The 15,495-nt window shown below is 41.2% G+C and overlaps 1 protein-coding gene across 6 annotated transcripts in view; it reads right to left on the reverse strand.

Annotated features, from left to right (window-relative positions):
- Positions 1 to 10,478: 10,478 nt before the first annotated feature.
- septin9a (septin 9a) overlaps positions 10,479 to 15,495 on the reverse strand; it is an 87,675-nt gene continuing 82,658 nt past the window's right edge. For 4 of the 6 annotated variants that reach the window (XM_030407655.1, XM_030407657.1, XM_030407656.1 and 1 more), the window contains 4 exons: positions 14,581 to 14,676; positions 13,921 to 14,017; positions 12,884 to 12,935; positions 10,479 to 12,027 (listed from right to left, as the gene is read on the reverse strand). In XM_030407655.1, coding sequence (XP_030263515.1) covers positions 11,886 to 12,027; positions 12,884 to 12,935; positions 13,921 to 14,017; positions 14,581 to 14,676 — 387 coding nt within the window. In that variant the 3' untranslated portion in view covers positions 10,479 to 11,885. The remainder of the gene's footprint in view (positions 12,028 to 12,883; positions 12,936 to 13,920; positions 14,018 to 14,580; positions 14,677 to 15,495) is intronic. The other 2 variants (XM_030407658.1, XM_030407659.1) reach the window with 2 other exon arrangements.

Here is a 15,495-nt window from a genome sequence, read left to right on the forward strand (position 1 = left end):
ATTACCAACCGCAGAATGGACCCCAGACCCATCTACCTGTCTGCTAAACCATCCAGACCCTCTCAGTGCCTTCGCTCTAAATACCCCCGCCCTGATGGAGCTTGATTAAAAAGCCCCCCCCTCATTATTTGATGGTTTACAGTGAAAATGAATGGAAATAAATCAGGAATGACAGTGATATTTTGCAAGTCCTGGTTACATTACTGTAGTCACATTTGGGTTGATTAAATGATGACATTTTATTTTTAAAAGGCATTTGAGATTTACAATTACTTCAATTCAACTTTAATTTATATTGTTTTAGTTACTTGGCCCGTAACAATTTTACTTTTGTTGCTAAACTGGGTATTTGGCTTTGTGTAATAAGTTGTTGTTCTGGTAGTTTAGAATTGTGTCCGGTGATCTGCGTTATGATGAGACAGAACCAATTATTTACATTGATCTCAAATACAGAGTCCTTGTTAAATGTACAGCAAGTGAGTGAACATTAACTTTCATGTTCATCGCCTGCAACTCCCTGATTGTTACAAAGGAATCGAATCACATTCCTACTAGGCCTTTATGATAAAAAGTGTGACCAAGCGAGGAGAGAAAATTAGTCTGTGATTTCTCTCTCTCTCTCTCCCCCCTCTGACAATGGCAAGCTAATTAAACTCGTGGCATTTCATATTCATGACTAATTAGCTAAACGAGATGGCAGCTCTAAAGTGGGCAGCTCTTAATTAAGCTGGAGAATTTGAGTTACACCTTGGTGCAGAGGTGCGTGTCTGTAAGTATGTATATTTTGTGTGTGTGTGTGTGTGTGTGTGTGTGTGTGTGTGTGTGTGTGTGTGTGTGTGTATTACGCTTGTCTTGTGCCCTGGCATTTTCCAAGAAGCTGACCCCTGTCTCAGTGGAGGCAGAGGGGAAAGGTCACTCTATGCTGCCTGTATGTGCTGTACAGTACACACCCTCCGTGTTGTTCCATAGTGTCTGCAGTCCTGCTTAACGCCTGTAATTATCAAGGTTATCTCACAGTAACTTATTTTACACAACAGCTGAAGGAATGTAATCGTGCAAACTGTGGGAAACTTTTCCCGTTACGATTGTTGCCATAAAAAAGCAACAAGGAACACCGTTTTGGAGCAGACACAATGAATGCATTAGTTATAAAATTAGTTATTATATCTTGAATGTTTAACTCAAACCGCTAATGAAATGTAAAATAAAGATTTCCTGTTTTTCAGTAAATGTTTACGAGTGATGCAAGATGATGGTTGCCTTCCATTTTTGTAGTTAATTTATGATTGCTCTCAGGTTGTGAGATGTGATCACAAGTCTGATTGTCGTCGTTTGTTCTCCTGTAATTCTGTCTCCATTAAGTCCAGTCCTCTGTGCCTGTGTGAGTGTATTAATTTGCTGTATTAGGCTTTTGTAAGCATGCATCCCTACGGCAAGGTCCAACATGGCCGTTAAAGCTGAAAATAAAGCCTCTGTTTTGTCAGCTCCACAACAGGATAAACACCTCCCTCAGGCCCAAATCTAGTCCCCACACAGCACAGCTTAGCCACACGTGTTGAGGTACTTCTACAGTTCATATGAGAGAGAGAAAGAGAGGTAAAGGATACATGTAGGCAGATTTGATAAAAAGAGATTAAAATCTGTGTACTCCTTTGATTTGTACAATTATTCATGCATGCTTGTGTATGCAGTCTTTGCTCTGTGGCGTTGGAAGCAGAGAAGAAAGACGAAGAGAAAAGTGAATAAAGCCTAAAGAGAATGAAAAGGTGAGTATAACTTTTCACTCCCCTTGTTCGGATTCTCGTAATCTCTGCCAGAAAATCCTCTTTCATTCTTTACAAGATTCCCAAATCCTGGATAAATCCACAGCAAGACATTACTGCGTGGCAAACCCCTCTCAGACTCTACAGAGATTTGCATCCTTCAAAGCTCCCAGAGCCTGGCTACTTTCATGTGGCCGATGCTGAACCATGCTGCAGTAGAAATGGCAACAGCCTCTTAGCTACCTTTACTTAATCAGAGTTACGATGATGCAGGTACTTGTCTTGTTTTGCAGATTTCATCCTTGCAAATCATACGTAACCAACATTTCAGGCAAGCATTTTTCCACAGTATATCACAATTTTACAGTTTGATTGTTCATATAGCCACTGGATTCTAGTCACGAACCTGTGGTAATGATGTAGTATTAATGAAAGTGAAGGTAAAATTCACTTGAGATAATCTGCTAAACCGGGACCTTTAGATGGCATTGCAGGGAATGCTTTGGAAACAAACTCCAACCTCTATGATTTGAAGACTTTGTTTGACATTTTGTTTTTTTGTTGAGCGACTTCCTCGCTACTCTCAAGAGAGGCTAGAAAGTGAACGTTTCCTGATTTTCATGACTTTTGGGATTGATTTCCTCTGTCAGATAGTGGAGCTTCATGGCATATGCGTGGAAACCTTTGGTGCAAATCCGATCTCTTTATCGATTTCGTCTGCTCGCAACACTTGAGTTTCTGCGCATACTCTCATTAGTAAAAGACACACAACAGGAAACCTGCGGTCGACTGAACTAGCACATGCAGTTGTCTTTGTTTTGTACATCGTTACTGACTTGTTACCTTTGAACGCTAAACTGCACAACACTTCAATACAACTAATTCAAAGAAGAAGACTGTATGTGGGTGTTGTGTTTTCAGAAAAAATTTCTAACAAAGCAGCAGGAAGAAGTTGTAGGTTTCCATCCCCCCCATGAAGGACACTAAGGTCTTTGTCTTTCATTCTTTGTATCACAGTATCTGTGCATCAATTCCAACAATCTTTAATGCCCAATGCAGCCTCCTCTCGCATCTCTTTGAACCTGGGCAACCAACCAGGGGTCCTCTGTAATGAATAGAACCTGAGCAGGAGAGCTGTAAATAGTCGGAATTATAAAACCAAACACTTCCACCGAATAAAGCAGTCTCATTTGGAGTTTAAAGGGGAATTAAGGGGGAGTGTTTCGCCTTCTCCCTGTCTTTTATGTCATTAGCATGGCTGTAAAAGCTCTGTTGAAGAGAAAAAAAGAGAATAAAACAAGGCCACAGAACTGTGATAGAAGTGATGTAAATGGAGATGTTTTCAGTAGCTGACACTGTTAGGATGGGTTGTCTCAATGACAGGCCGGAAACAGACACGTAGGTGTGAATATGCACACACAAACACACACACACAGCCTCAAGTCATAATAGATAAATCTAATTTTGCGTGGGAGTATACTCTATAATATTATTACAGCACAGAAGGCATACGCTTCTTGTATGTGTACGTGTGTGTGTATATATATATGTGTGCCTTTGCATGTGTTTGTGTCTGAGTGAAGGATACCATCTGTCAAACGCTATTGGCTGCCGAGGCTGGCAGGCTCTAATCCACTTGTTTCTGCAGTGTGTAGATTAGCACTAGGTTAATGGATATGCTGCCAATATGGCACGCACGCACGTACACGCACACACACGCACGCACGCACACGCACACACACACACTTTGGCAATACCACTGAGACAATCAAGGTCCAATAAAATGTGTAAGTTGTAGTTTAATAGAGGGACAACTTGAACATCTTGGAGACAAACAACACACAAAAAAGACAAGACGGAGACTCTACAATCAAATCCAATACGCAGAGATAAAATGTGAAAAATAGGATTCAAAAGGAGAGAATACCGAAAAGCTTTTGCACCCTGTTTTTTTTTTTTCCACTTCGGTTTGAAATCAGGGATGCAGTGTTTCTTACAATGACATATTGCGCTCATTTTCAGGTTCACAATTACATTTTGGGTGAGCGCTAGAACAGGTTTACGTGCTTCAGTGCTCCCCTCCAGAATACCCAGTCTCTGATTGGTCAGCTCTCACACGCCTGAGCCAGCGCCACTAACAACAACAACAGAGCAGCTGTGCTAAATCAATTCTTAGGTGCCAAACTAGCTGCTGGGCATAAATTATGCAAATGTGTTACACGCTGATGTGGTGTGTGACGTCACAGAATCAAAGGTGAGACTACTGACAAGTGTTTTTAATGAGCAGTGTTTTCTTTGGGAGAGAGGAGCTCGGGTTTTGGTGAAGGGACCCCCACTTTTTAACTTTCAAGATGTTTTACAAGAACAAGAATGTACAGTGAAGGAAAGGAAATGTATATAATATGTGTTCTTTAAAGAAATAAACAACTGGGATTGTAAATGGAAATTGTAATCCATGACTGATCTGTGGGCACAGGACCTCCAATTATGAGACATAACATGCTGAATTGCACACAAATACAAACTCTAGACACGTACGCAGTCCTTTTTGCTCTTATTGTCTACATCACACAGGGTATCTAAATATATCTTTCCTGATATGACAGTCATCGATCAATAGCGAGCTCTCCACCTACCTCTCACAGAGGAATGCGGCCAACACAGAAATGCTTTTGTTGTCAACAGTGTAGTGGGTGGAAACCTCACAGCTGCTTGTGGAAACTTAGACAACAAAAAAAACATGCACCAGGCCTCGCAATATTGAATATATCAGAGCGGAGACAGAGACGGGAACAAAGTGGAGACCGAGGTGCCATGGAGACCAAGTGAAGGCGGAGGATCAGTGGAGCAGCACGGAGTGAATTTACAGAGGGACTTTGTGCCAACACTTCTCCTCTAATAAAGAGCGTGTTCTCCCTCTGCCTCTCACTGCAGGCTTAGAGAGGCTCGCTTTATTGGTTCATATCTGACTGACTGACTGACTGACTGCTGCAGCCACAGGGGGAAAGTGTGTGTGTGTGTGTGTGTGTGTGTGTGTGAAGTGGGTGGTCAGCGTTTGCACAATATTAAACCCCCACTATATGAAACCTTTCATACAAGTTGATGGAGCGGGAGTTAAAGCCCCGAGGACAGATGTGCAAATGGCAATAAAGCAGTTTACTTTTTTAGTTCATCTTATGGTATGTTTAACATAACACGGTCCAAGGAGGTGAGGAGGCTTAGCTTAAGATTTTTGCTTAAGGAATATCTCCTTGAGCATCCCAGTTGACTTCCCTGCAGTGAGATTTGTTTAATTAGTTGGGCATCAGAGGCTTTGTGAGGGGTTTTATCATGCCAGTCAAGTTGGCCGTTATGACTGACAGCCAACGGGGAAATAAAAGGAAACGTACACGCACACTGCTGTTTGCAATCTCTGTAGATGCCTGATGGCAGTTTCATAACCTGGATGACGAAAAGATGGACAGGTGATTGTCCATCGATTGCTCTCCCTTCACAAGTGTTTTCAGTCTAGTTTGCCATCAAGCTTCCTGTCACACTTTCCTTTCTTTTTAATGCTGATCTGCTTCCTCCGATTATCAGCGCCCGAGCAGAAGATGGGCTGTTTACGTGTGGTTGAAGTATGTGCGTATCTATAAGTGTGTGTAGTCCATTCAAGCATCTGCACCTCCCTCCCGTGTCTCACCACTGAGAACGATGTGCAACCATGAGGAAAATTAATTTCTCAATGCATGAATCTTCTCTTTAAACCTGTTTTCTACCTTGTCCAGTACAGCTTCCATATTCATGACACGCACATACAAAACACACTCCATTTGTCAACACCCTTTTCCGCTTTGCATAACTTCTTTCCTTAACCTCCATTACTATTCACCTGCAGTCTCACCTGGCTGCATACATCAAACCGGCTTTTAAAACTCCCTTTTCCAGCAGAGCCGGCAGCCTTTCTACGGCCCATCTCTGATGAAATTTGCAGGCTGTCAGGAGACTTGTGCAGGAAAGTCAAACACCAATCTGGCAAGCTTGTCTTTCCTACAGGAGCACATTTAGGATTTTTCCCCCCCAGGCACAGTCACACTGATTGGATCTTTTGCTGCGCGGTAAGCCCCGCATGCAGATGATTTACACATACACACCCACACACATAAATTATGGATGAGCTCACCATGAACAAACTGGGCAGCATTCAGTCCTACAAAGTCCCAAACTTTCTTTTCGAACACCACTTCATTCACTAGCATTCAAATCCAACATGAAATAAGGCTTTCTTGATCGGATCAGTTCTTGTTTTACTGCTGTGATCACAGTCCTGGAACACCGCAAAACCAAGACTGTTTGTGTAATTTTTTTAGTCAAAGACACTTAAAAACAACACCTAATATAAAACACAATCACATAAAAGCAACAATTGTTTTTGGATTAGACAATCGCTACATTGGCAGGTATGTTTTCACTTATACCGATAACCGAGAGATACCTCACTATCATAATGTTTTATCTAGGTGTGCATTGGTTTATCAATACCTTCAAGTCTACAGGGGTTCTGTTTTAATACTGCAAAGTACTAAAACAGAACCGGCTTTACAGAGATTATAAAAGTACACATCCTGCATTTTGAAAAAAAGAAATGTGTTACAAAAAAAACTAAACAGAACACAATTTGGCGTTAGACACGATGTTGTGAGGAACACAGCAGGACGTTTGAGTAGTGTATTGATCAGGAGTCCTCTCGAAGACAAGCCAGAGCAGGAAGGGAGTTCCTCACTCCACTACGGGGACTTTATCTTCCTCAGTTAACAGAGAGGAAGACATGCACATACACACTTTCTCCACCTCTCTCTTCTCTGCATCAGTACATCCAACCGAATCGTTTCAGTTTTGTCTCACCTCCTCGAGCCGCTTCCCCTCTTCTGTCCCCATCCTTTTCTTTTGTCAGAGCTATTTGCATCTCTTTTTGCTCTGTTCATCCCAAACTCGCTCTCATCCAACAACTCTGTTAGCTGGGTCTTGGCAGGGTGCCATGAGCAGATTTCACCCACCAATCCTTCACCTTCACCCATCTTCCCTTATATCTCAGTAATGGAATTTGCACTGACGTCTCTGTCTTCTGTCTGCACATATCTATCTGGAGAGCATCTGGAGAGTGTTTGGGGTGCCACCATGACACCAAAATGACTCCTAAAGATCACTGAGGCAGTCCGCGTCCAATTTGTTGCTTTCGTAAAACACTACTGATTTTTCATCACTCCAGCTGTTTCTCACACAAACAGCTTCGTATTGAAAAACGTTGACCATGACACTAAACCTCAATGCCATGGATTAAAGCGTCCACTCACATGCCGAGGGCAGCAGAGGAGACGAAGTCCAAAACACCACAAAGCTTCACAGCTTCCAGACAGGCGAAACCTTACATGTATATCACACATAAGCACGCACGGTTACAACTGCACATTTACGTACATCCACAAGCTCGCATGCATTCATTTCTATAGCCGCAGCATAATTGTAGACATACATCTCCGACTCGTTTAATTACTCACAGTAATTAGGCTGAGGCACGGTGCTCTTCTCTCTCTGTCTCACCTCTCTCCTCCTCTGTCTGGATCTTTCCCTCTCAAGTGCTTTCTAGTGGTGTGTATGTCAACCATTATACTGTTGTATGTAAAGTGGCACTCTCCCACATTTTATATTATGACCAGTAACTGGCATTTATTGTCACGATAAAGTGACCCTGTATGTACAATTATTCGAAGTCCCCTTTCATCTCCAAAATCACCCAGCCATGATTTCTTTGTTTTTTCGAATCCTTGCCAACGTAACGTTTTGGGCATTTTTTGAACTAAACTCGCATCACATCGATCCGAGCAAGCCCACTTCCTCCCTCTCTCTTCAGTCCGCTAATTGAATTTGCAGCTGACTTTTAATTAAGAGCAGGGGTGATTTGCATAAAGTCAGATCATTTGCATGCGGTCGACAGCCCCTCCCCCCCTACATGTCTGAGAGCTGGGCACCGAGCCAAGAGCAGGGGCGGAAACTGACATCGGAGAGAGAAATAAGGCGGGAGGAAGGGACGCATGGAGGAGAACAAGGTGGAGATGTCTGCCAACAAAGGAGAAGACAAACAGCAGATGGAGGGAAGGAGGAGACAAATGGGGGCAAACAACAACTCGTGCCATGAGATGGGGGAATAAGCGCGGTAGACATGCACATACTGCACAGCGTGATCACCCACCCCCCCGACACACACACATACACACACGCAAGAACAAATATCTCCACAGATTTTGCAATCAAGTTAGCTAATTGGTAAATCAAAGAGAAAAAAAATTGCGCGATGCATGCTAAATAGTTATACTCATGTTACAAACAGGTGTTAACTGGTGGCACATTGGCTCTATGCTAATGAGCTGGGCTGACTTTAAAACAAGATATGGTGGTGAGGTGCAATGCTTTTGTCGAACAACACCTGGGCAGTTTCATATGGAGGGACACTTCAAAGGAGAATGATTTCCTGCCACACACATTATGTAACACCCGCCACTGGGGGTCCCTCAATTAAAACAATGGATGCAGTTGGAGATATTAAGGAGTGTGTTCTGTTGTTAAACAACCACCATTGCCGATGACATTTTGGTGTCACCACAGTTTCCCAACGAGATAATGTATTGAAGTTTTATTCACATTACACTTAGTCACATTCTACGACTTCCATCCTCACTCTCTGACACATCATTTGGTTTCTCCCTGAAGATCAAATAAAAAAATACGTTACCCTTGAATAAAATTGTTTTTTTGGGGGGGGTTTGAACATTGTTGGAAACATTTGGGATAAAGTAAGTATTAATACAGGAACGTTACATATTATATCTTTAAAGAGAAACTAAGCTCAGATTCTTGTTTCACATTAGATATGGCAATTCACTTCCAAGCCCTCCCTCCCCTCAACTATATACTGACACACTGCTGTGACCAATGCTTGATAATCAATGCTATCGAACATTAACCAGGATGAGTATTTGTCAAAATGCTTCTTGTCCAGAGGGCTCTCTCTGCTCTGATTAGTCCCATTCATCACACTGTGCTAGGTCTGACCAATAAGTGTGCTCCTATATACAGTATTCATACTCATCCCACAATGCCTAGAGTGGTGTGTCCGTCTGTGTGAGGGTGGATGACATACTTAAATCTGCAGTGAAATCTGGCAGGTGAACGGCAAAGCTGTTAAAGCATCAAAACAGCTGGAAGGGAGCGATCTGCAGCATGTACGCAAGTTGATCTACTCAGTACGTAAAACTTAATATGCATTAAAGCCTGAAATACAACTACCACTCTACATATGCATGTACACAAACGACACAGCCATGTAAACAAATGCTGTGCCAAGCAACATTGGTTCATTCTCTGTCTGAGAAGCCGACTTCATTAGTAACCAGAAAGAATGCAGCTCATTAATGAATGTCATTAAGGCAGGCGGTGAAGCGCTGGGTGGCTGCCAACAGGACGACTGCTGGGTGGCATGCAGGGAGGGGACGAGCCGGCTGCGGCCAGCACGAGTAGAGATGCAGCTGCTTCTCTTCCTGGGGGAGATGGAGGGAGCAGGAGAAAAGGAGTATGAGAATGTGGGGGTCTTAACTTGTGAGCTGAGGATACGGGTTTGCTGAGGGTCGGGGGGCCATGGGCGTGTCAGGCGTGTGCCATCGTAATACTGCGGAAGATGGGGGACGGCAGACGCCATTTTGGTGGAGCGATGCAGGGAGTCGCCATTTTGAAGTGCTCTGCACGGGGAAGATGGGAATTAATAAAAAAAATAACCGTAGTAAATGCAAACACATGAGCCATAGAGACCATGATTGATGATTGACTGTCAGCTCATACGACTGCATGAACTTTGCTGCAACAGTTTGACCTCAGATCAGCAAATGGCTCCCTTCGTTTCACATTCCAGCACCTTCTGACAAAGAGAGGTTAACTTTGTCTCTTTGTTTAAAAAATGGGATGAAACCATCATTTTGTTAAGCAACTAAATACTAATATACAACAAAAAAACTGGAGAACAGAACACATCTTCATGCTGTAGTTTAGTGCCTCATCTTAAATATTGTCTGTGTCTACTTTCTGCTTCTTCAGTACCTCACGACGCTGACTTATGCATTGGAGTACCTCTAATCAGCCATGCACTGACCTAGCAGGCGGCCATATTGATTTCAGAGGCTAATCAAGGAAAAGCTTAATGACATGGCAATTAAAGTGCTCCAGTACACGAATTACACCTGCGATTTAATGCTACAGGGATCCACTGTAGTAGGAAATTATCCAAAGGATGGTGTGTACAGTCAGAGAATCTGAGCTGATGAATTAATGCAGACATGTTGTGCATCTTAAAGAGTAACTCATGCATTGTACACATTAAAGTGTGATTACAGGTCTTGGGGAGAATGACTGCTAATATGAAAAAGGTAGTATAAAGCCTTTTGTAGCTTCAGAGGAGGCCATTTGATAAACTGTCTCCAGTGTTGTCACTCAGGGGTTCAGCTGCATTGTGGGCGGCAGGTTTTTGAGAAGCAGTCCACTGGCCAACACAATCACTTTAATGTATAAAATAAGTGCATTTACCCTTGCATTAATGGGTTGAAAAACTATTTACTTTTAAATGAAAAATGCTCAAAAATAGAAAAATATGTAAAAATAACAAAACAAAATACAAAATCAGAAAAAGTATATATTTACAATTTAATCTTTATTTCTTTAAAATAAGATAAAGGAAAATTTGTTATTATCAATAATACAAGTACAAAAAATGCATCAGAACACAGAAGAATATACAAGACAAGGCATGACAGTGACAGCTTAGGGAATTATACTATACGGTTCAAACAGATAAAGATCCTTTGTATATTATGGAAAACAGAAGTAAAAGCGGGCTGGTCAATGAAAGAAAATATTTATTTTCTAGATAAATGAAGTAAGAGCATTGAAAAATGTCTAAATGTAGCTCAACTTGGCACCAACAAACCTGCTCTCTTTCCAGTTTCAGCCAACATGCTAGCAAACATTCTCCAATAAATAAGGCACTTCGATGGGCCCAAAAGCATGAAAAGTATTTGCATGTGTGCTTGTTTGTGTCTGCGTCTGTATGTGTTTGTGCGAATAATCCGAATAAGTGGACCACAACTGATGACAAACTTTCACATTTTATATCGTGCATAAATACTTACTCATCTTGAATCTCTTGAACTCTTAAGATATTTCTATCAATAAACAATGACATTTATTACTGGGAATTTAAAAAGATTTCAAGGACCTGACATCCATATTTAACATGACACAAACATTAAAGCAAAACACAGCTTGTGACAAGAATAAAATGATAAACTCAAACATATGATGTGCTATTTGACAGCCATCTCTGTTGTTGTGTAACTGTGGGGAGAGAGCACACACACACACACAGACTGGTATGCCTGCATGTGTGTCACATGTTGGCAAAGTGCTGTCCAGCACCGTTCCAACAATGCTTGTCAATGACTATGTAGTGACTATGTAGTGATCAAGTGCAATAATGAATATCATCACTTCCCACATATATTGATACAGATGTGTGCATGAAGACAGAAAACGGTGCTTCTGTTACTGCATGACATTTTATGAGCACTGCTAAGAAATATCAAACTTGAAAAAAGCAAAAGTGGACAAGGTTAACTTATTACTGATTAAGGCAATTCTGACACTTGCAGATATCAAGCGTCAGCTCGTTCTCTTTGGCAGATGCCTAATGTTTGGCACCACAAGTAAAAACCAAAGGTTAACTGTAAGATCTGGAAGCAGGTAAAAATCAAGCTGCAGCACATTACAAAGAATCAAACTGCTCTTCACTCTCTTTGTCAGAGAGGATAGTGAGAGGATAGTGTTTGTTAATCAGGCAATAAACTGACATGAACAGCCCATTTAGCCGCCAAAAGTCACTGAAAATAAAGTCCCCCTGGCAGGCTTTTAAGTTTCTATCCCACCTGTGAGAAGAAGATGGATGGAGTGGAGGGCTTGAGTGGTGGGAAGACTGTCAATGACGGTCAAAGTCTTATAGCAAATTAATCAGACCCAGTTGAGGTCAACTGCAGCGGGCGGTGTCTACATCTCATGGGCAGCAAGATGATGTTCAGGGATACCATTGGCATGAGTCACCACTGTGTTATTCTCATTGAGGCGCCTCACGCGATACATTTCATAGTGGATGCTGCTGGTGATGTCCTTAATGTTTTGCATATGGGTCCTGAAAAAATACACACATTTACACACCCATAAAAAATCAGTACAAGCGACAGACAAAACCTTCACACTTTACAATAATATCTAAAGCCCCCCTCCATTCAAATATGTGTTCTGTGCAGAATAACATGCATATGACTTGGTATAACATCACCACAGAGTTGGTATAAGTTATGTAATGCTGCATGTGTGTTGGTCAGCTGGTCTCCTTTGTTACTACTGATCTCTGCTCTGCTCTGTTGTTTGGGTGATGGTGTACCAGGTATTCACAAAGATGTGGCCTACTTCATATTTGGCTTGCTAAGGTAATTATTTAGAAATCAAATAATGGAAATGCTTGCAGCCACCGACTATTTGAAGATGGATTACGAGGTAACTCCAGTATTTGTGCAAAGTAGATAATCGGGCTGCTGCATTGCCCTAGCTATTGATTTTCTGCCCTTTTTGTTCCGTAAACATCAAGTTATTAATTAACATTTAGAAAATCAATTTTTGACATTTGTGAATCCATTCCGAGTCTGAAGAGATGAGAATCAAGACTCTCTATTAATCAATTTTCATCTACTCACACCACTTCTGAGAATGGACTCTAGATAAAGCAGGAGAGATCTTGTTTGTGCAGTTTACATTTTTGAAATCAAAAATATTTCCATACTGATTTACATTCTGGATGCTTTCACTAGATTTCACAAGAAATTTGCAATAATTTAACCTTTTGGAATAAATATTAGATGGAAATTAACAGTGAAAGCACAGCATTACTTTACTGTCCAGACACAGAGGGGACCTTTAAACTTACACATCACAAGTCTGCATGAAAGAATTGAAGACAAAGTAATATGGAGAGAAAATTCCCTTACCTGATGAGGAGATCCCGTAAATAGGCAAACTCACAGTGGGCTATGTTCTCAACTAAAGAAGAGAGAGAAAGAATGAGTTATCAGAAAAATCCTTTCAGGTGAGTTAAAACAGGTGACAGAAGGATTATCTGATGAAAAAATACCAAAAAAACAAGCAGTATGACAGCTGTGAGCTGTTTTATTGCTATAAAGTTTCCAAAAGAATCCACTAGGTGGAGTCAGTGATCTCAGTGTGAAGTCCCTGTAGAGAGATACTGTATGTCCTCTCAACACTCGGATGCCCTCAACCAATGCAGATCTCTGTTAATAACTTCATCTACATGGAGTCCTTCTGAAGAGATAAGAGCTTATCTACTAAAAAGAAGCAATCCTGCCGGACGTGTGTATGTGTGTCAGCTCTGCACACTCTGCAGGAAATGAAACTTCCTTAATGAGACATTTGATAGAGGGGTGGTGCCTCCTGTCTGGAGTGGATAACATAATTAAATATTGAAAGACAAATCCTGCAGTAAGAAACCCAACGTTGTACTGTTACAGTACTGGTCTACTGGCAAGCTGAATAACGATAACAAAGGAAAACCAAAAAGAAAAACAAATATCTACTGGGTTTTTTCACTTGATACTATAAATTGGAATAAAAAAAACAGTTAAATCCATAAAGGTTTTACTCTCCTCAACATATTTTTTTTCCTTTATGAGAATCCACAGTGTACCCTTTGTGATACAATAGGGGATGTGTGGGTTGGGGGAACCAAGTAAACAAATCAGGCCTCTTCAGACAGCATGTGTCTGCTGAAGGCCTGAGCCAGCTGCATGGCACACGACACCAGTCTGAAGACTGAATAGAGTATTGTTTTATTGACTGACGGACTCAGTGAGGTCCCTGTTGTCTTTTCTTCTCAACAAAAAACCCTTCCAGTTAGTTATGGGGTGCTGACAGATTCTGTCCTAAAAGTGTCTCTGGATATAAATTTGAACAGACAAACAAAAAAGGGAAAACATTTAAGTGGGATAAAAAGAAGGGGTGAGAGTTGTACCTTCAATGGTTCCCCACTTGGTTTTCCTCCCCAGCAGCCTCCTGCCATTGACCTGGTACTCCTGATCACTGCCCACCACGGCAAATGGGATCATCTCCTGCTCACAGGTTAAAAGATCCAAAGTCAATGGGGTCAGAAATTATAGAAGTCAAGTATATTAAAAATGACTCTGACTGGGATGTCAGTGGTTTGTGGAAAGGCATGTCTGAGCATAAAGGAGGATAACAGTCACAACTCGTTACACAAATCCGTAAGGAAGGAGTGTCAAGATTCTCCAAATGCATGATTCAATTTGACTTTACAATGACTTTTGGATTACATTTCTCAGCACTGGTCATGGTCTGACAACTGTCATTTACATTTTCTTCTTCAAAAAGAACATTATTAAGATATTAAGAATATAACTAATAAAGCATTTTTCGGGAATGCACACTTCCACAACAAATGATCAAATTTAAACCATTTACTTAAAGTGAAATTACATTTTTTAATACAAGGGTACAACATCATCTTCCAAAAGGCCACCAGAAATGTTTGTTTTTCTTCAGACAGACTGGTCTTGTGCATCGAATTGTGCAGTGTTTCCTTTGATTTTGGTATTTTAGTTAAAAGTGTGACACTTCTGCTCTTTAAGGCAAGTGGTTTAAATGATCTCCTCACCCTGATCTTCTCATTGATCATTCTGTCCTCAGCATCCTCGTCAAATTCTTTCTGAGGGTATACGTCAATCCCGTTGGCTCGCAGCTCTTCCCTGATCTGGTGAGAGCAAGTTCAAACAGAAGGAAAAAACAAACTTTTAACCTGCTACAGTTTTGAAAGGACATGAGCTAAGACCCTTAATTAGAAGAGTAATTAGGCAGACTTGCTTGATGTAGTCTTGAGAGATATCAAAGAAATGTACCTAAATCTGCGCACTGTACAGATTAAAGTGGTATTAACACAAATCTCTCTTCTAATCTACTCCAAAAGTTTGAGCTTAGTCGTTAATTGCTCCCTGTGTACAAACAAAACAGAAAACCCTTACAAGATGTAAGCTTATGCATAAAACTGTGCGCACACCAAGTCAGCCACACACACACACACACACACACACACACACACACACACACACACAAAAGCCAAACACATAAACCAGAGGGAGTTTAGCTTCCTCATTGCTAATGAGAGGAGGGAGAACCCTGAGATCCTTGAAGTAATGCCAGTAAAAACATACAATGAATGGCTACAGCCTTATTAACTGTGAGGAGGAAGTGGAGAAACTAAAGGGTATAGAGTGAGAAAAACGAAAGAGAGAAGGAGGGAAGTAACAGAGAGAAGCACTACTTCTCTCTGTTACTTCCCTCCTTCTCTCTGAATCGTCAGAAAACAGTGTTCTTGTCCAGCAAGAGCTCAAGAGCATCTCTTTCGTTTATTCACTACATGAATGAATCCGATCACCAGTAACTGCACCACAAACATTAAAAAAGCAAGCATGGAGAGAGAGATAAAATTAGCATTTTATTTTAACATAAATGGGAATTTAACAAGAGAACAAAAAGGAAAATTTAGAGAGAATGATAAGAATTCTATAAAGAA

The sequence above is a fragment of the Sparus aurata genome, chromosome 23 (genome assembly GCF_900880675.1).
Source record: "Sparus aurata chromosome 23, fSpaAur1.1, whole genome shotgun sequence".
NCBI lineage: Eukaryota > Metazoa > Chordata > Actinopteri > Spariformes > Sparidae > Sparus > Sparus aurata.